At 41.7% G+C, this 21,214-nt stretch overlaps 1 protein-coding gene across 4 annotated transcripts; it reads right to left on the bottom strand.

Annotated features, from left to right (window-relative positions):
* Positions 1–4,719: 4,719 nt before the first annotated feature.
* On the bottom strand, positions 4,720–20,377 carry TCAIM (T cell activation inhibitor, mitochondrial). Of its 4 annotated transcripts, XR_014540128.1 has the most exons (13): positions 20,072–20,348; positions 16,043–16,112; positions 15,398–15,533; positions 14,362–14,515; positions 13,249–13,501; positions 11,830–11,952; positions 11,202–11,299; positions 10,432–10,523; positions 8,947–9,179; positions 7,280–7,411; positions 6,253–6,401; positions 5,860–6,027; positions 4,720–4,954 (listed from the first exon to the last, which is right to left on the bottom strand). XR_014540128.1 is itself a non-coding variant. In XM_083578123.1 (12 exons), exons 2-12 carry the CDS (start codon positions 16,069–16,071, stop codon positions 6,002–6,004), a joined length of 1,425 nt encoding a protein of 474 aa, XP_083434249.1. In that variant the 5' UTR covers positions 16,072–16,112; positions 20,072–20,377; the 3' UTR covers positions 4,720–6,001. The 4 variants fall into 4 exon arrangements, 2 of the variants coding, with proteins under 2 accessions (XP_083434249.1, XP_083434248.1); XR_014540127.1 differs by having other exon boundaries at positions 5,860–6,401; XM_083578123.1 differs by having other exon boundaries at positions 4,720–6,027; positions 20,072–20,377.
* Positions 20,378–21,214: the final 837 nt, after the last annotated feature.

Here is a 21,214-nt window from a genome sequence, read left to right as displayed (position 1 = left end):
TCCACCAACTCTTCTCCCTGGTCTCAGATTCTGCCAGTCATTTCCGCTAATTCCATATAGTCTATCACTTTCATCTGCCATTCTTGCGATGAGAATTCTTGCTGATGTTGTTGCATACATAAAGAAAGTTCTGTCCTTCTTTGGCACCAGTTGGCCGACCATGCCCAGGAGAAAGGCCTCTGGTTTCTTCAGGAAGGTATATTTAAATACCTTTTTCATTTCATTATAGATCATCTCCCAGAAAGCCTTAATCCTTGGGCACGTCCGTATTGTTTGGCTCCGACCTGGATACCATTAATCAGACAGTCCCTTTTAATCATATTCAGCAAAACCTCCAGGACCGAAATAAAAAGCAATGGGGAAATTGGGCAGCCTTGTCGCGTACCTTTCTCTATCTTAAATTCTTCTGTCATCACATTATTGACTATTAGCTTAGCCTTTTGTTCTGAGTAAATTGCACTTATACCATTTTCAAACCCTTGACCCACCCCCATCCCCTGGAGATTTTTCTTCATAAAATTCCAAGAAATATTATCAAAGGCTTTCTCCGCATCTATGAAAATTAAAACTGCTTTAGTATTAATATTCACTTGCAACTTCTCCAAAATGTTGATTATGTTCCTCGTGTTGTCAGACAAGTGCCTACCTGGGAGAAAGCCAGCTTGGTCCTTATGTATCTCTTCCACTAATACTTCTTTTAATCTATTAGCCAAAATATCAGCAAATATTTTGTAATCCACATTGAGCAGGGATATGGGGCGGTAGTTCTTAAGTTGTGTCTTTTCCGACTCAGTTTTCGGTATAAGTGTAATATAAGCTTCCTTCCACGACTCTGGCGCTTTTTTCCCCTCCAAAATTTCGTTACAAACCTCTTTTAGTGGCTGAATTAACCAATCCTTCAAAGATCTATAATATTTTGAGGTTAAACTATCTGGCCCTGGAGATTTACCCAACTGCATATTCTGAATGGCACCTTCTACCTCCTGTTCTGTAATTTTATGGTTCAGCATTATCTTACTTTCCTGAGAGATTTTTTGTAATCCATTTGTTTTTAAAAATTGGTCTATATCAAACTCTTTCTGTGGCCCTTGTGTATATAACTGTTTAAAATACCTCTGGAAGCATTTTCTAATCTCCACTGGATTCTGAATGTTCTTTCCTTCCACTTCCAAATTAGTGATAGTATTGAGCTTTTGTCTTTTTTTCATTTGCCAAGCTAACAATTTTCCACATTTATTAGCCGATTCAAATGTCTTTTGTCTCATTTGTTTAATTTTCCATTCAATTTCCTGGTTCATCATCTTCATATATTGCACTTGATATAACTTTATATCTCTCAGAATCTCTTGTGACTTTGGTTTCGCTCTTAGTTTCTTCTCACCCTCTTTTATTTTTTCCAAAATTTTATCTTTTTTTCCATTTTGGGCTCTCTTCTTTATTGTATTCTGTTGGATCAGAAACCCCCTCATAACTGCTTTACTTGCGTACCAGATTATTCTTTTTTCAATACTAGTATTCAAATTTATCTCAAAATAGTCTCTCAAGGTTTTTTGGGCCTTCTTAACAACCTCTTGATCTCTAAATAAGGTGTCATTCATCCTCCATCTGAAGGAACCGATTGTGTTAGTTTCATCTCCATTTTCACAGCATTATGGTCGGAGCAAGTTTTTGGGCAAATTTCCACTTTTCGAGTCTTAGGTGCCAGTCCTCTAGTTATCCATATTTGGTCAATTCTAGTCCATGTCATTTTGGCTTCAGAGAAGAATGTTCCCTCTCTTCCTAAGGGGTTCTTAATTCTCCAAATATCAATCAAGTCCATATTGTCAGTCAGTTCAAAAAAGGTTTTTGGTAGTCTGCCATCTTTAGTTACAATCTGTCTCTGCGACTTGTCCATATTTGTAGATACCACTCCATTCATATCTCCCATCATAATAATGTTGTAATCCATGTAGTCCAAAAATGTCTCATGCAATTTCTTAAAAAATTCAGATTTCCCCTCATTTGGTGCATAAACTCCTATTAAAATTTTTTCTCCTTGTGATTGAATTTCGATTGCCACAAATCTTCCTTGATCATCTTTAAAAACAAATTTTGGTGATAGGCTCTCTTTGGCATAAATTACAACTCCTCTCATTTTGACCTTATCCAATGAAATAAACTCTTGACCCAATCTTTTATTAATCAATACTTTCCTGTGTAGCCTTATCACATGTGTTTCCTGTAAACAAATTAAGTCCAACTGTTCCTTTTTCAATAAATGAAAAACTTTCCTCCTCTTCTCCGGGGAGTTAAATCCATGAATGTTCCAACTTAGCAATTGCAGAGACATTGTGTAATTATTCTACTTTCCTCCAACTGCTCCCAGTAATTCCTCTTGTTCTAACGGTGGTATCACTTTTGCTGGTTTGTCCAATCCCAAAGATGGTGGTGCTATGTCTAATACGCCTGGTTTTAAGGCTCTTAACTCTTCTAAAGCTTCTTTCTGCAGGTCTTCTTCATGGTCTCTCAGAAATTTTCCCTTGTCTTCCACTGATCTTATTTTAAATTTTCCCCCTTTAAATGTAAAGGATAGGCCCTGCGGGAATTCCCACCTAAAAACAATTCTGTTTCTTCTCAGCAGGGCCACCAAGTCTCCGTAGTTAGTTCTAAGATCCAGTAAATATTTCGGAATATCCTTAAAAATCTCCACTCTTGAATCGTTTATTTCCAAGCTTTTCTGGTAGTACAGACTCAGTATTTTATCTCTCTTCTTTCGTTCGGAGGGTGACCAAACAGTCTCTCACCCTGTTCTTTCTCCCTCCTCTTCCAAGTCTGAAAAGCACTCACTATCTTGAAGTCTTGATTAGCATCCAGATTCCAAAATTTTGCAAATTCCTGCTCAAGGTAGTCACATAGGTTATCTTTTTCAAATTCCGGTACCGCCCTGATCCTCAAATTAGCCTGTTTCTCCCTCAGCTCAATCATAGACAGAAGTGACTGATGGTCCCCGAGCTGTTTGCGCATCGGTTTTATTTCTTCCTCTACTGCCGCTGCTTTTTCTTTTGCTTCCTCAGCTGTCTTTCGATTAGAGGCAGATTCTTGCAACAATTTTTCAATAGATTCTGTATTGGAATTCACCTTCTGTCCCAAGCTATTAATGCTAACAGTATTCTGGTCAATTTTAGTTGTTTGTTCAGTAACTTGTTTACTTAGGCTTTCCAATTTTTCATAAATTTTGCTTAGTACCGAAGTGAATCCCTCTTCTGAGGCCATTCCTTTTAACCCAGCTTGTGCAGTATCTTCCCCCTGTGTCACAGGAGGGCCAGGAACAGATGGTCTACGCTGCTGGGATGCTGCACTAGGCTGCTGCACTCTAACCTTGCCGGATCTTTTTCATTCATCACCCTTTGTCTATGAGTCAAGGTCAATCCCACGGTAAAAGCTTGCAATGGAAATTCCCCAGAGTTAAAAGTTAAGAGTGAAAAAATCCCCCAGCTGGGTGTATAGTTCCAATGTTCCTCTAGGGGGACACTGTAGCAGTCATTAATGTTACAATAAAATGTCTTTTCCAACTTTCCAAAGTCCCCCTCAGCAAAGCAGGCAACAGTTTCAAATCCAGAGAAGACCTTTAACAAATATCTCCTTTGCAGAGTTAACCATTAAAAAGTTACATTGTCCATAAGTAGTGCGACTCTCAGTGCAACAATTCTAACGATCCTTGCAGTCCGTTCCCAGGAATTAGGTGGTGGTCTCTATTCCCTTTTCCTTTCTTTTGCAGGCAAAAAAGTCACTTTCCCCTCCTCCCCCCCTCCTGCAACCAGGGGAGGGAGTTCTTTTACTTTGATGTTCAGATTTGGAGCTTTGAAGCACCGCTCTCCAGGTATTAGCTCAGAGAGTCTTTGCTTTGATCTGTATACAGAAAGGAAGGCGGACTTCCTGTTTACACCTTCCCGCTTCAGTGCCGAATCAATCCCTTTTTTCTCCTTTTGGTCCCAGATCTTAAGCTTCACCTACTCACGGGTAGTTGTTTAGCAGCCGAATTGTCACAGGAAAAAGGTCAGCGCTCTCCGGCAACAGCTGTGCGGCTTCACCCCATGGAAAGAGCAATTGACTCTCAGCACCGCGCCAAGCTCCCGTTACGCTCTGGAGCCCCTTGCGGGGTTCCTTCGCAAATCCGGGGGGCGCTAAAGGTGCCCGCCGAGTCCCACGTTCACAGGCTTCTCCTGCCTGTGATTTTTGAAAGGGTCTCCGCTTCACCGTAGCGGACACACCCGATTTCCATGGAGCTTCTCCCTCCAGACTAGAAGGAGACTGCCATTGCCGTTGGCGCCGCCTCCGGAAGCCCCAATGGCTTTATATTGCAGTCTTGCTAAGAGCTTGACACTCACACCCCTTTTATTTTTCCAGTCCCAGCCATGCGGCAAACATAGGGTATGTACAGAGCGGCTGACAGGACGCCATCTCTGGCTATTTATTTATTTAATTTGTACATTGCCCTTCATCTGAAGGTCACAGGGCAAAAGGTCACAAATACAAAATGAAAACACAAAATGTGTAACAAACAAAAAACCCTCAATGATCCCGTTCTTCCAAACACATTCAAAAAGCCACAGACTGTTTAAACAGTCAAAGGCCTAGGAGGAGAGAAATGTGCTCATTGGACTAAGTGGGTAACACTGCACAGGCCTTTTATCAACCCCTTTCATCAAAACAATTAAACCGTAAATAATATTAGTCATGCAAGTTTAAGACTGTTTTATTTCTGAAGAACAACACTGACATCTCATCAGGAGTAGTTTAAAAATACTGACACAGGACAACAGAACTTTCAGACTAATGACATCCAGCAGCACTCAAATATGTACCCAGAAGCTTAAGGATCATTATTTGGGAATATGAATGCCATCAGCTTCCACGGAAACCAAAGGTGTTCCACTACTCACACTAACAAAAGTGTTAACACCTCTTCCTTTCCCTGTTGAGAGATTTCATTGAGTTAGTCATACATTATAAACACATAAAAACGAAAGTATATTTTTTGAAAAATTTAAAGAGAAAAAAAAACCAGTGCTGCATTTTACCCCAATGAGATGAAACCAAGTACTTGGTAGACAATCTCATGGCAAACTAGTTTTCTCAATACTCTTCCTCACACTAATACTCTCATTTGGTACAGTTTGCATGCATCTTTTGCATCTGAAGACAGCAAGACACGTCTTTTAAGGTGCTTATTTCAGGGATCTGACTTTTCAAACATTAGGGATTTCATGCAGAGTAGGTTTCCCCACTCTGCATAAATAAACTTCCTGCTTTTGACACAGGGGTATCCTGTGGAGCTTAGGGGCCCCCGTGTCTTATGGGTAGATTGCCCACAGCACCTAGTAGTGTGCACAGGCTGTTTCTGTGTGGACATGTACTATGCTTTGGCTGGAATAAGCTGTAAGTGCACCTGGAGAGAATCACACACCAGTCTTATGGCTGAAAAGAGGACAGTTTACAAATCAATGTGCAACACAGTAAGTTATTTTGTAAATTTCATCTAAAAAAAAAAGTTGAAAGTGCAATGCTAACGGGTAAAGGTTTTCCATAGACATTTATAAAATTTTGTCAAAACAAGCTGTACTGTACTTCTGCAAAATAAATACTCTGCCGTATGCTTTATGTACAAATACTCAACTAGAATATTGGCAACGTCTGAAAAATATCCATTCTTCAGTTTTTATAGTCCCAACAGTGGGGGCGGGGGGGATCTGTGCTAGAGATAAGCTTCAAGGCCAAATTCAATTCTCTAAGCACAATTTCTTATATATTAAAATCCATACTGTTCATTTATATTGGAGGATGTGCTAACAGATTTTGAATATATAAAAACCCACATGCCTTTGTCTTCTTTAGATTTCATCCAAGTTTTGTACATCTTGTCCCTCAACAGATCCTTTCAGTGATCACCCTGAAGCAGACATATCCCGGACTTCACATAGGAACCACTCAGCCTTTTGTGAGACTGCATAAACAAACTGACTTAGTAGTTTGTTGCTTTAGCAGCAGCTGAAAACCAAGGAAGCATCTTGGATTACTTGTAGAATACTGGCATAAAAAACGAGCATCTCAATAATTTAGTCTAAGTAGTTCCGATTGTTCATTTGCTTCTTAGCAAAATATTGGACTGGTCAAGTTTACTCAGTTGGTGCCTTCAGTGTTTCCAGTTCCAAGGAATACAGAGGTCTCCATCCTGCATCACAGAATAGAAATGAGAAATGCAGAGATGCATGCCTTGCAAGTTGGGAAGCGACTCCCCCTCCAGCAGTCTATTGCAAGAATGGATCATCTGTACGCAGGAAACGCTGGGCTCTTTGTACAGCCTTTGGAGACGAAATTTCTCAGCTGAAGCCTTGATCAGTTTCTTCTCTAACACCATTGACCTGAAATAATAAACATAAACCCCCATTCCAAAGTTATAAATGTGAAGGGGAGAAAATACAGAATTGGTTCTTGTGCTTCAGCTTTTGGAAATATCCGTTCCGCTACAAGAGACCCATATTTTACCCCCCCCCACCCCCAGTGCTTCCCAAACTGCAAATAATCAGTTTAATGGATGGCTAGCAGTTTGAAAGCACGTCAAAGTGCAAGTAGATAAATAGGTACCGCTCCGGCGGGAAGGTAAACGGAGTTTCCGTGCGCTGCTCTGGTTCGCCAGAAGCGGCTCAGTCATGCTGGCCACATGACCCTGTACGCTGTACGCCGGCTCCCTCGGCCAATAAAGCAGGGTGAGCGCCGCAACCCCAGAGTCGGCCACGACTGGACCTAATGGTCAGGGGTCCCTTTACCTTTACTAATCTTGTACCCAGCTGTGGGGGAGATAGGAATAAAGGAGTATTCCATGGGTTTTGTCTCAGTTATCATACCCTTTTCCAAATTCCTAGCTAGGGCCAGGAAAGGGAGGCAACTGAACTAGTTAGCGACTGGCTGGCACTAAGGCCAGGTAAAAACTAGGTCCTCAACCCTCTCTCATGCTCCCCGCTCACCATGGTGTTTAGTTGTATGTATATTAGTTCTAACACATCCAGATGAGAACCTAGAGCACAGCATTTAATAGCAGGGCAAACTAGGCAAGAGGTTTTTCACAACTTCCTGAAGCAACACACTGTTATATAGTGGAGGGCGCTAGTAGTTTTGTAAGTTGAACTACACTTTTTACACACTTTTAAGTGTTGGCTCCTCCCCATCAATCTCCTTGGAAACCTCCCAAGATGTCAAGCACAGAACCGAGCAGTAGCACTGAGCTTTAAGAAGCACTTACTCTTCCTTTCTTTTCAGTTTTTCTCGTGCTTGTTGTGCTTTAGTGATCATAAACCACTGGAGTGCTGCTGGATCACAGGTTGTTGGGATGATGAAGTGCCCTAGTTCATGCAGATATGGTGCATACCTGTCACTGAAATAAAACAGGGACAGTACATTAAAGATAGTGCAAAACAACTGATGGTCCTTTTCGTATGGAAGGTTTTTGCTTAAAGTAATATTCACAATATAGAAACTTAACCCAAGAAGATAAGTCCTTATTTATTGGATCACCCGTATGCACATGCTTATTGGTACTCTTAAATAATGCTAAAACGTTAGACAGACCAGAGTTACCATTGCAGAAGCCATGCTGATTCTGCTTCTTTGAGATGCTTCATAATTCTCTAATGATACTTTTCATCACTGTTCCTGGAACATATATTAAATCTAACTGGTCTGTAATTTGCTGGAACTCTTAAAAAAAATGGAGCTGCCTCCAAAGAATGCTCTGCAGCTGTTGCTGCCACTGCAGACAATATTCCTTCAAGCAGTGGCTTTCAACCAGTGTGCTATGGCACCCTGGGGTGCCTTGAATAATGGTTAGGTGTGCCCTGGGCAGCACTAGCCTCTCTGCCTCTTTCCTTCCCTCTCACCTCTGATCCCCTCTCCTGTCTCTGCCTCCCAAAGGCTTGGACAACTGTTTGTTGCAGCAGCGGCTGCCTGGAGGACTCCCAAGGAAAGGGGAGAGGAGGCTGAGGGAACACTCCACAAGGGAGCGTGCTCAAAAAAGGGTGAGAGGCTGCCAGCTTGGCAGGGAAGGGACAACATAACTGGGCTCCTGAGCCCCACGGGTTGCCGCAAATGGAATGTGGTTTGTTAAGGGAGCCATGGACTCAAAAAGGTTCAAAACCTCTGCCTTAGAAACCAGATCTGCTGCCCTTGTGGATCCTTCTGCCCAAGGCAGTTGCCTCACATTGCCATATGAGTGGGCCAGCCCTCATTACTGTAATGCACAATGCTTTGCAGACAGTTCAGAAATTGCAGCTAGTGCAAAATTCAGCGCCAGTTTGCCTGCCAGGGCAAGATGGTTTAACATGTAACAACTCTGGCACAACCGCACTGGCTGCCAGGTAGTTTCTAGGCTCCGTTCAAAGTCCTGGTTTTAACCTATAAAGTCTTGTGTGGCTCAAGTCTCCAATTAACTCAAAGACCACCTCTCCGCACATGAACCAACTCAAACCCAGCATTTGTCATCCGAGACCCTTCTCAGGCTGCCCCCTGAGGAGTGTGTGGAAGGTACACAAGAATGGACCTTTTTATTGATGGCTCCCCACTTGTGGCATTCTCTCCCCAGGAAGGCATGCTTGGCACCATCACCATCTGTTTTAGGCACCAGGCAACGAGATTTTTATTTACTCAAGCCTTTTGCCCTTAGTTGAGAGGGTAACTAGCTATATCTGTGGCCTCTTTGTTGCGCTCATCCTTTTAAGTGGGGTGGGTAGGATTTGTTTCTTGTATAATAAAATCATACCTACATGGATGAGCACATTAGGCCTTGTTTTACTACTTGGTTTTAACATTTTGCCAATTTCTATTTTTATTACGCAAGTCACTTTGAGACACCTTGTCACAAGAAGCAGCAGGTTAATATATATCACCATCGTCTTCATCTTTGTAAATGCACACCTTTCTAGAATCATTTGCAACCCACGCAGGCTGTGCGGGTGAAATGGGAGCCTGCTGTTACGCACTCGATTGTAAAAGCTGTCCAGGACAGAGTAATACTCTTCAAGCATCAGCATCGGTTGAAGCTCTTCAATGTATCCTACTTGTATGCCTCCCAAAATATGGCTTATGCGGTCCTCCAAAAGCAGCACTTTTTTCTGAAGTGCAGAGTAGCTTGGCAATCTCTCAAAAATCTGCACAAATTAAAAGGTTTATTTAAGTGGGTGACATGATCAAACACAACCAACTCCCACCCAACCGTCCAAATGTACGTTTTAGAAACTCTTTATCAGCAGAGAGTTACTGTTAATGGAAAATGATAAGCTCCCGGCTTGAGACTTGAACTTTCTACCTAATGAAATCAAGTTGGAAATATCTGTGAGGGGTTTTAGGCACCAATTTAAGGATTCTGTAATTTCAGCAAATCTTATGAAAACGATTTAACGTTTTTACAACCTTGTCAGGTGACTCACCCTATATTTCCATTTTGATGTATTTCGGTTTGTTCTTATCTGTTAATGCAGATAATTCAGTTTCTACAAATTTTCATTTGTAAAAGAATTTATACATTGCCTATCACAATCTTTCAAAAGGTAGTATACAATGATAAAACAGTAAAATCACAATAATCTAAATAAAATACAGCTGATAACCCAGGGGCACAATTTATTCACTTCAGATTTTAACCCCAGAAAAGGTTTAAGTGCACAGCTATTTTTTAAACAAAAGCATTAAATTGCAAATAGGAACTCTGGTTAGTATTAGCTATAGTCAAAGTGGCTCTGACACAACCTCGTAAATAAGCTCACACAGACTACTAGCCTGCATAACATTTCACTAGCTCCCTAGGGGCTAGCAGAGTGGGATGGAATCCTCTGACAACCTGCTTAGCTATCTAGGGTAGGAACAAAGCACTTTCTCCTTTCCTAGGACGCTCCCTCACTCGCCTACACGTAACTCCTTGCCAAATGGCTGCTTTAAATAAAAGACTGCACCAACATATCCCTTAAGGCAGAGAGGGGTGGGAGGAGGGAGCTCATGAGTTAGGCCTGCACTAGCTCAATATATTATATTACAGAGATATCAGAACTGCAGGAAGGCTTTTAAAAAATGCATTCAAGTAATCCTTAACTAGAACCAAAATATAGCTTTATAAGTTATCTTTTAGAGTTGTGAGTTAGTTGCTTTAGACGTTAAGGCACTAGAGAAAGAGTCAATTACTGTCCGCACATACAATCTTGTAACGCCACTTTCCAGCAGCAAGGTGACAAGACACCACAAACTCTCCTTAAGAAATCAGTGACAGGTTGTGTCAACCAGAAACAGGGAGGTTCCAAATCTCTGCCCACTTAATTTTTTGCACTCCACATACATATTAAAACAGGCTGGAAAAGGCAACATTTTTTTAAATTAAAAAATATATATAATTTAGTTACCAGTTCTTACTTTGGTCCAGTGGTGGTGAACATCCATCGTTCCTAGCATAACATGGCCTGTTGCACTCATGCCTGAACGGTCTGTAAATATCACTGTGCGGCCTATTGAAAAGGGGAGGCATTTTTTTAGTCACTATTCACAGCTGACCTTTTTGGAGGGTGGGGTTGACTGACAACAAAGGGGATTCGTCTAGGGATTCCAAAAGGTTCCCTGTGGATCCCCTGCTACAGGTCTAAGGTCTCTTTTAGGCCACCCTCCACTAGGCATCTCTCTCTAGGCCCGCCTGAACTCCTGGCACCCACATACATAAGCAAACCCTATGAGTTAACACCAACATAATCTCATATGGGTGCTTTGAGTTATCACAGAGATCAGGGTAGGATAAGAACATACAAAGAGCTCTGCTGGATAATTCCAAAGGCAATGGTGCTCTCCAACAGGAAAGCTTGCAAGTGGGGCCTGACTGAAATGGCGTTCTCCCCACCTGCAATCCCTCTGCAGCTTGTGTCCAGAATAAACTACCTCTGACAGACGAAGTAGCATATAGCAATCGTGCCTAGTAGCCACTAATAGCTTTAGCCTCTGTCAAGGCAACCTTGGAGACATGTAGGATCTGAATCATTTAGGGCTTTAAAGCTCAAACACAGCACCCCACATTCTGCTGAGAAGGAAAGCAGGAAACCAACTTGCACCAGCTTAAAAGATTCAGAATTTTCTTTAAAGAGCAGCATAATATTGTTGACAAGTGAAAGAAAGAAAACTGCTGCAAAAGAATGTACCTTTAGCATTCCTTAGCGCTTCTGGGCTTTGTTGAGCTAACCGACTTAGACTGTGTAGCTGGCTGCACCGATGGGCAATACCCCAGCTCCTCTGCCATCTAAAAAAAACCAAACCAACACCAGCATGTTTCACTCCTTTTAAATTGACAACAACTTAGGTAACAAAAGAGTGATAGAGATCGTCAATGAAAGGCATTATTATTTGTCATTAGCAGACAAGCAGCTTTGAGCATTAAGAACTTGATCTGTAACTCAAAATAGAAACTTTGACAATTTGGATGAATGGGTGACTGCCATGGGTGTCTATATAGCTCTTAATCTAGTTTTGTTTTAAATATATTTGCTTTTTTGTGTTCTTAACTATTTTTTGCTGTTGAAACAATTGTGTGGAAGGGTATTAAAACATTGATGCACTGGACGCAGTTGCTTAAAAATGCAACTAAACTAAGAATAAAATTGCAGTGACCATTGTAAATCTTGGACTAGCATTGTAAGCACACATTTCTGGTACATTTAAAATACATTTGCTGGAGTCTATCACATACCAGCAGTATTGCTCTGTTCCACCCTTAATCTTAAAAAAAATAAAAACCATTGCTTTTTCACACAGTTTAAGTTAATTTGTTACCTGATATCAGAGAGCTGTAGCTGTTGAGAAAGTTCACCTTTCAAACGGTCTAGCTCTTTCCTGAGTGGTAAGCTATTCTTCAGCTTCTTTTCTGCACTTTGTTCATTACTATCTAACCAAGAACTAGAAAAACAACATGGATCACAAAGAGATTTAAAAACACAGTAATTGGGCAAGAGGATTAACGATAAACTTTAAGCAGCGATTTAAAGTGCTCATGTATCAGAAAAAGTGTGAGAGCACATCAGAAACCTTCTTAAAATTATGGAATCATAGAACTAATTGTTGGAAGGGACCTCGTGGGTCATCTAGTCCAACCCCCTGCAATGCAGGAATATTTGGCTCAATGCGGGGCTCAAATCCATGACCCTGAGATTAAGTGTCTCATGTTCTACTGACTGAGCTTTCAATTAATATTTATCTAGCACACAGCCAGCCACACCCTCTTCCAGGATGTACCATTCCACCTCCCTGTTTTCTCTCTCTCAAGGTATTTGGGCATTCAGTACCAATTTAGCATGCTTAGTCTTCACTGGGTTGTTTTGTTTCCCTCCCTGTGAAATATCTGTTACATTTCTGCAAACCCCTGCAGGTTCCCCTAATCCTGCTGATTTGTCCACCTCGAGTGCGAATGCTGCCTTTTTGGCTACATAAAGATCCATACTTGGAGAATGACTTGCAGTTGTATACTGAACGAAGAATTTCTATGGGTTTGTTGATTAAAAGTTGTGGCTGGCTTTCACTCAACAATGGCTAGCCTCCCTATGGTGCTCTTCAAAACTGCCAACATTCCTGGCAGTAAATACTTTGGAGGAAGGAACATTTTCATGGAAACCTGTATTGTCAGCCTGTGAACAGTTAGAAGGACTGATGGCAACGCAGTGACAACTATATAAAGTTAAAGAGTGTGGCTGTCATTCTAGAATTATGCACGCAAATTTCTGTATGTACTCTCAGGGATGGAAAAAGCATGTCGCTATCAGTAGATAACCAATTCAAATTGTGATGGTCAAGTCAAAGTCTATTTCACGAATACTACTTTCCCACATCCATCTATTTCCTAGTTGGGGAACCTGTGGGGTAGATTTGGGGAGCATGGGGAGCTGGGGGCTGCAGTGGGAGAGCAGCGGAAACTGAACTTCCATTGTGCAAGCTGAAGTCCATTCACATAGCAAGCTTGTATGCCTGGTAGGAGTTCCAAATTCAACACTTCCCTACTCAAATGTTTTAAAAAATAATCATTCAAGTCTAAAATACGAGGCACAAAATATTTGTTTGGGATAAATCATATGCTTTGCAAGCAGAAGTTGCCAACTTCTACCTGTGACATCTCCTAGTGAAAAATCAATTGGTTCAAAATCCTGAAAAGGCCTCTTAAGACTCTGAAATTGAGGAAGGTGATGTCACTAAGGTCAGTACCTTAGTGTAGTTTCCATCCTTTGAGCCTGTTCAAGTTCTTCCTCAGGATCCTTGAATCCAGTAAAAGAGTAGTAAGTCTTGTCCCATTTGATAGGCCTGTGGAAGATTCTTTCTGCTGACTGGTTAGATGGAGTTGCCACTTTGCCATTCAAGATTTGGACATGCTCCGTAGATAAGTTACAGGAGTTCAGGATGTCCAGTACTGTGCTTAGTAGGTCCCTGGTGCGCAAGGTGAAACTGACTGCTCGAAATCCTACAAAATGCAAACCCAGAACAAGGCAGTATTTAACAGAATGCATTTCCTTATGCTTGCCTTGCCAAAGATAATGCAAACCATGGCTTGCATGGATTAATCTCCTAGTCAACTTCATTAAACTGTAGTACTACTGTTATTAACTGATTTGATTTCAACTGACAGTGCTCCTGGACTCAGCAGATTAAGTCCCCATGCTCCAAGATTGATATGAACAGGCTCCACTGTGAAGGCTTTTCCTAATGCTATTTTTGGATGAAGTGCACTACGGGACTCTGATAAAAAAACAACAACACTGAAATATAAGCCAACAGCTATGAAGTGCTATGAGCAGGTATGCATGATACTAAGACACAGAAACATCAATGTATTTGTCTATTATCACAGCACCCTGCTCCAACAATTAAAGATTACTACGTATTAGATGATAAATAAAAGAACTTGTTAAAAGTGATTATTCATAATTAATTCTCAGTTCATTGTGCTAATAACTTCTAGAACAGGATATAGTAAAGTGAGAAATAGTTAATATTTTCAAATCAAAAACTCAACATCTTTTTGATTTAGAGGCTACATGAATTTTCAAAAGTGCAGCTTTAATTTTCAGAAAAATTCCTCCCGTCTACATTTAGCAGTTTTATACACTATATTTTGGCTAAGTGAGGGAAACCATAATTTTATAGGGATACACAAAGAAACAAATCTGGTGGCTAAATCTAATTAAACTCTGTTTCAGAGGCTTCTTAGAAAAAACAACAACCCAGTGCTTAACGGCTAGAAATTTTAATGACAAGAAAATTTCAAGTACTCAAAAGCATTTTATTTTGTAAGGGGGGCGGGACCCGAAATGTCTAAAATACCTGAGGAGCCAAATGGTTCTTGAACATTGGAAGGATTTTGTTCTTTCTCGCGTACGTAAAAAGTGAGCCGAGTTGGTTTTAAAGACCTGAAACCTGGTTTTTGGAGATTCTCCAAATAACCATTTAATCTCTTCAAAGAATTTTCATTGATCTCCTGAAAATAATTACAAGAAAAAGAATTACTCAAGTTTTGAATATGGCCCAGGTTAAAGCAAATACACATAAATTAACAGTGTCTGTTCACAACAACTTTTGATTCACAGTATATTTATATGGAAATGTGTGTAGTTTACTAAGACTGAGGAAACTCAGGTTCAAAAAATCCCTATTCTGCCATGAGTTACCTTGTGCCAGGCAGCTTTTCAGCCTAACCAACACAGAGAGCTGAAAAAAGAGTCATGTTCACCATCTTGAGTCCACTGCCTTTCCTCTGAGGCCCACATGGTGCCAGGGTAAAATCTGCATATTTACTCAAGCTTTTAGTAACTGTTAATCTCACAATCTAATTTTATAATAACTGTCATGTGTTTCCAAGGGACCCTAGGGTTCTCTGGAACACATTATGAAAATATATTTTAAGTGATATACAGTGGTACCTTGGAAGTAGAACGGAATCTGTTCTGGAAGTCCGTTTGACTTCCAAAGCATTCGGAAGCTCCTGCAGCCAATCGGAAGCCGCAGCCGACGTTCAGGTTCCAAAGAATGTTCGCAAATTGGAACACTCCTGGGTCTGCGGCATTCGGGAGCCAAAACGTTCAGTTCGCAAGGCATTCAGGATCCAAGGCACGACTGTATTAGAGTTTGTCTATAATACAAATATCTAACAGTATCTATCCATTCAGAAGTCCCACCGAGTTAAATGGAGCTCAATCTCCATACTGTTCTCATTTTCTATTTTTATGTTGTGAACTGCCCTGTAATCTTCAGATGAAGGGTGGCATACAATTTTTAAAAACAACAACAATAATGATGATGATGATGTCATGGTAGGTGTTTAGGATTTGCAGCTTAAACCACTGGAGAAAAATGTATTTACCCTTTCTCTGGGATGCTGGCCAAAGAAATCTGGATGCACTGCAAAATAGAATGGCCGCAGAGCATTGACAGCATCAGCCCCTGATAAAGCTCTTGCCTGGATAACATGCTGCAATGGTAATTTATTGAGACACAACCTAAGAAATAAAGATGAAGAGTAAGTTAAGCAGCCTAAGAGACCACAAAATGCTTAAAGGTAAATTGCAATAGAGATGGGAGAATTCTGGGACTATTTAAATTAGGATTGGGCTATGCAATAAGATGTGGATAATACTTGGATAATGTGGATAATACTTGTAACAGTACTAATAAACTTAGAATTAGATAAGCATGTACTCAGAACTATCACATCAGTCCAATAAGCAACAAAAAACCATAGATAAATTTCTGGCTACTACTTGCAATCTGATGCTGTCTTAGATGTACAAGTACACATTCTTCCTGTGTATGAGTTGTCTACTTGATGATGATGATGATAAAGTACATTTACCTCTATAGTTTTGACCGATAGATCTTCCAATTTACAATCTTACTTCTAATTTACAATTCCTAAAACTAAAAATTTAAAACTCCCAGAAATCAAGCCAAAAGCAGATGTAATACTTTATATGCTACAATTAAAAGTGTAGGAATAGAGCTGCCTTACCTCCTCACAGTCCCCCAACGGCAAAACATCTCAATTCTTTTAATCTTGATTCCAGATCGCCTCTAAATTTCTTTAAGCAAATAAAACATATTAAACATGTAATTAATGCATTTAGTTTTGTATATGTTTACTTTCATTTTGCCTATACTTTAAGCAACAGAATTTGACTGTGAAATTACAATCTGGTTTTACGTAAAAATGTTCACCAGTGATGCTAAACAGTAGCAGGAACAACCACTTTAAAGTTGTTGTGACACAAGTCGCTTAAAAATGGACAAACTAATTAAAAGTTTGTGTAAGCAAGTAAACACAAAAGCCTGATAATTTCTATACAGTACTAATTTTTAATTAGAGGGCCTTTCCTGGGCCCCAGTACAATGGTAAGAGCACACTGACTAAATCAGATTACAAGGAGATGCTGTTCTAGTCAATTCCATCCTGAAGGAAACTTTAAGGGAAATAAAACATATTCTTGAATAGTAAAGGCATTGCTGACAAGGAGAGATACAAGCAAATATGTGGGCACTCATACATCCTTTCTTATAAATAAAATAAAATCAACTGAGGAAAAGAAGAGTGCTTCTCATCATGGTTACTATCTGAAAGTCACATGCAACAGTCACAACTAACATGTATTGCACCAGTACTAGCTGGGTTGGCTGTTGGGTGGTAATTTACACGTTTTCCAGGATACAATTAAAAATGTTACAGGAACCTGTTGCCTGGAGACCACAGAAGAGCAGAAAAAAAGTTTAACTATATATTGCAGGCAAAAGCAACTTATAATAACCACTTCCAGTTTTTTTCAAATACCAGTCTTTATAAGAGACACACACTTGTACACAAAAGAAAAAAATGTTTAAAATATATGAAAATCCCTCAGATTATTCATTGACATTAAGTAGAGCTCTGTGTTAATCTTGATTTTAAATGTAATAAAGGAGTTGCAAGGGACCTCAAGCGTCACCAACCCCTTGCTAATACAAGAAACCTATTACTATAGCATCCCTGGTTATCCAACCACTGCTTAAAAACCTTAACAAAGGAGAGTCCACAACCTTACAAGACAACCACTGTCAAACAGTTTGTACCATCAGGAAGCTATTTGTGATGGTCAGTCATAACCTTTTTTTGTGTAACCTGAACACATCAGTTCAGGGCAATACCACCAACTGGAGCATAGAATCAGATAACTGTAAATGGAAAGGGACCCAAGGGTCATATACTCTAATGCCCTGCAATGCAGGAATCCCCTCTAAAGCATCCATGACAGATGGCCATCCAACCTCTGCTTAAAACCTATCAAGAAAGCTTGAAGCCATTGGTTCGCGTCCTACCCTCCAGAGCAGGAGAGAACAAGCTTGCACCATCTACCATGTGACAGCCCTTTAGAGATTTGAAGATGGCTATCATATATCCTCTCAGTCTCTTCTTTTCCAGGGTAAACATACCCCAAACCCTCAACTGTTCCTCATATGGCTTGGTTTCCAGACCCTTGATCATATTGGTTGCCCTCCTCTGCACATGTCCCAGCTTGTCAATATCCTTATTAAACTGTAGCACCCAGAACTAGACACAGTACTCCAGGTGTGGTCTGACAAAGGCAGAACAGAGTGGTACTATTACTTATGGCTAAAGCTATTCTATGCAGCATCAACAGAAGTACAGAGTCCAGATCAAGGGAAGCTCTATTATGTGAAGACTGCTTTAACCATGTTAATATTTGCTCCAGCCTATCCCTTATGTTTGGGGATATATAACGCTAAAGAATGGTTTAGTGCTACATGGATGAGCTGCTATGAGCCCAAGCAAAAATCCCCCTCCCCCTCTATGTGGCTCAGAGGATTTCTGTGCAGATAACATTGACTTTTCAACTTGTACAAATCTGGAATATGGCTTAAAACAAACTGCTTAGTTAAGCCAGCTTCATAACCCATGATTTGAAGGTGGTTTGCTTTGAACCTTACCAGTTTTTGTTGTAAGTGAGGATTACTGGTTGACAAGCCAATATTACAGTGGTACCTCGGGTTACAGACGCTTCAGGTTACAGACTCCACTAACCTAGAAATAGTACCTCGGGTTAAGAATTTTGCTTCAGGATGAGAACAGAAATCGTGCAGCAGCAGCGGCAGGCCCCATTAGCTAAAGTGGTGCTTCAGGTTAAAAACAGTTTCAGGTTAAGAACGGACCTCCAGAACAAATTAAGTTCTTAACCCGAGGTACCACTGTATTTGAAAGCAAAATAAAATTCAGCAGGGATCCTCTCCCCAGGAGCAGAGTATAAAGAAATGGAGGAGCACTCAAGCCCAGTGCTTTTCTCAGTCTCACCAGAGATTGTCTAGGTAGTGCTAAACCATGGTTTAGTGTTAGGCACAAACACATATTAGCAGGTTTCCCAAGAACACAATTTAAATATCTTAAGTTATAGTATAAAGCTACTTCAAATGCACATAGAAAGTCGACACAATTCTGATTGCTTAGATACACGCACAGAATCCCTATTCTTCAGAACTACATAATGCCAAAACTTAGAAACTCTGAATGGTTTTAAAGCGTTTCTTGGAAAGCCACACACAATCTCCCCAAGATTTTAAAACCTTATTGTGTGGATAAAAGAAGCAGGATGGGGGTAGGAATCAAAACCATGCCAAATGGAAATTTGAGATACAGCCGATCACACTACAGACAAATGATTAGCCACCTTTTGAAGGCTGTACAGTGCATGACACACAAAGGTTACCATAAAAACTGCAGACTCAGGACAAAGCTGGCTACTTAAGTTTCTTGCAGAAACAGGAGAGTAACCTCTATGAATTGGCAAAGTGCCATAACACACTCTGATTGGCTGAACAAAAAGGTACATTTTAACAGTTCCGCTGTTACAAAAGTACAGCATAAGGTAAGCATGTGAAGGATCACACAGGTGCCTAGAGATTCAGAACTTTTACATGCCAATGACCATCACATATTGACTTTGGGAGATACAAAACTATGCCGGCAGCCTTATACAGTATTTTTAGATACTTAACCATTTTTGTTTCTTTTTTCCTCTTTGTCAAAAACCTTTAATAAAATTGATCTAAATACAGGGGGAAATGCAGCCTACGACCTTCATTTGTCATTATGCTGCGTTTGTTGCCAACCCATCCAGTTAGCAGTTCAATTCCGAATAACAGAATTGTAAGAGTTGGAAAGGGGTCCCTGAGGACCATCTAGTCCAACTCCTTGCAATGCAAGGACAGGCAGCTGTCCCGTACGGAGATCAAACTCGCAACCTCAGCGCTATTGACGCCACACTCTAACCAACCGAGCAATCCGGTTCAAGTTCAATGAGGCTTGTTTGCAAGTAAGCACTTTGAGGAGCGCATATCAAATCTTAAGATGGAAAGGGAACTTAAGAACCACCTGCTGTCGGGGCTACCATAGCGAAAGGCTCCAGATATGATGCTCACGACCCGATTACCTTATTCCCAAAGCAGGGCAGCGCCCGGCTTTATTAACACGCCACTGTAGGGGCCAACTCCTAGGGACTGAGGTCCCTTTTCCCACGCCACCCCCCAATAAAATATTTAAAGGGGGTGGCTTTCCCAAAGTCGATAGACATTGCCATTCAGTCATGCGATTATGTGGGGTGGGGCTTACCTGCCCCCATATTTTATTCCAACTTGGCACCCCTACACGCCACAGACACGAGCCCCCCTTCATCCCAACGGGCCTCGCTCCAGGTGAAGCAGGCCTAAGTCACTTCGAAACTGCGCGAACCTCCTGCGAAACGCCGGTCCCGTTGCTTTACCTCAGCGACTACGAGGGGTGCGGGGAGACACCAAACAAACAAAACAAAACCCCAGCGCTTCTTCTTTCCCCCAACCCAAAAACACTGTGAGGAAATCACTGCACACCAGCTTACGTTGGAGCGCTCGGTGGAACTTGACCCGTGTCGAGCCGTTCAGACGTTCGGAGAAGCAGAAAGTCCTCCCCACTCTCAGAGCCCCCAGCACTCTCCTCCGAAATCTCACCCGACAAGCTCACCTTACTCCTCCTCGCTGTCCCGCTGGAAGAGACGCGGCCCCCATCGCCTCACGCGGGGCGAAGCGAGCGCTCGCCGAAGCGCCGGGCTGCCTGTGGGACTCGGTCGCGTCGGCCGGTGACCTCGCGGGCCTCTGCGCGCGAGAGGCACCTGAACCGCCGGGAGGTCCGCGAGGGGGCGGGGCCGACGCCGTCACGCAGACGCTAGGAGCCACAGGCGGAAGGAGGGCCGGAGGATGCACGCCTCCGAAGCGCGGCGCTTTAAGGCAGGCGGCATCACGCAGGCGTCGCGACGCGCTCCTCCTCCCCGCCGCCTTTCTGCGCATGTGCAGCAGAGGCTGCCGTTGGCCCTTTGCTTTGAGCTGCAGTTAAAAGGCGGGTGGGATATTAGCGGCCCGGGACATTTTGCCGCCTGAGGCGAACCACAAAATGGCGCCCCCTCTCCCTCCCCCCAGGCAGGGGAGAAGCGGAGTGATGTGCCATAGCAGGAACAAGGAATAAAGATACTGTATACATCTTGTCTCTATGTGGGACAAGAAGCTACAGTTAGAACTGGATATGGAACAACTGATTGGTTCAAAATTGGGAAAGGAGTACGACAAGGCTGTATATTGTCTCCCTGGTTATTTAACTTATATGCAGAATTCATCATGCGAAAGGCTGGGCTGGATGAATCCCATGCCGGAATTAAGATTGCCCGAAGAAATATCAACAACCTCAGATATGCAGATGACACAACCTTGATGGCAGAAAGTGAGGAGGAATTAAAGAATCTTTTAATGAGGGTGAAAGAGGAGAGCACAAAATATGGTTTGAAGCTCAACATCAAAAAAACAAAGATCATGGCCACTGGTCCCATCACCTCCTCGCAAATAGAAGGGGAAGAAATGGAGGCAGTGAGAGATTTTACTTTCTTGGGCTCCATGATCACTGCAGATGGTGACAGCAGCCACAAAATTAAAAGACACCTGCTGCTTGGGAGGAAAGCAATGACAAACCTAGACAGCATCTTAAAAAGCAGAGACATCACCTTGCCAACAAAGGTCCCTATAGTTAAAGCCATGGTTTCCCCAGTAGTGATGTATGGGAGTGAGAGCTGGACCATAAAGGCTGATTGCCGAAGAATTGATGCTTTTGAATTATGGT

Source organism: Podarcis filfolensis, assembly GCF_964270895.1.
Source record: "Podarcis filfolensis genome assembly, chromosome: 12".
NCBI classification, from domain to species: domain Eukaryota; kingdom Metazoa; phylum Chordata; class Lepidosauria; order Squamata; family Lacertidae; genus Podarcis; species Podarcis filfolensis.
The sequence above is the reverse complement of the archived record's forward strand: the minus strand, read 5'-3'. Positions and strand labels throughout refer to the sequence as shown.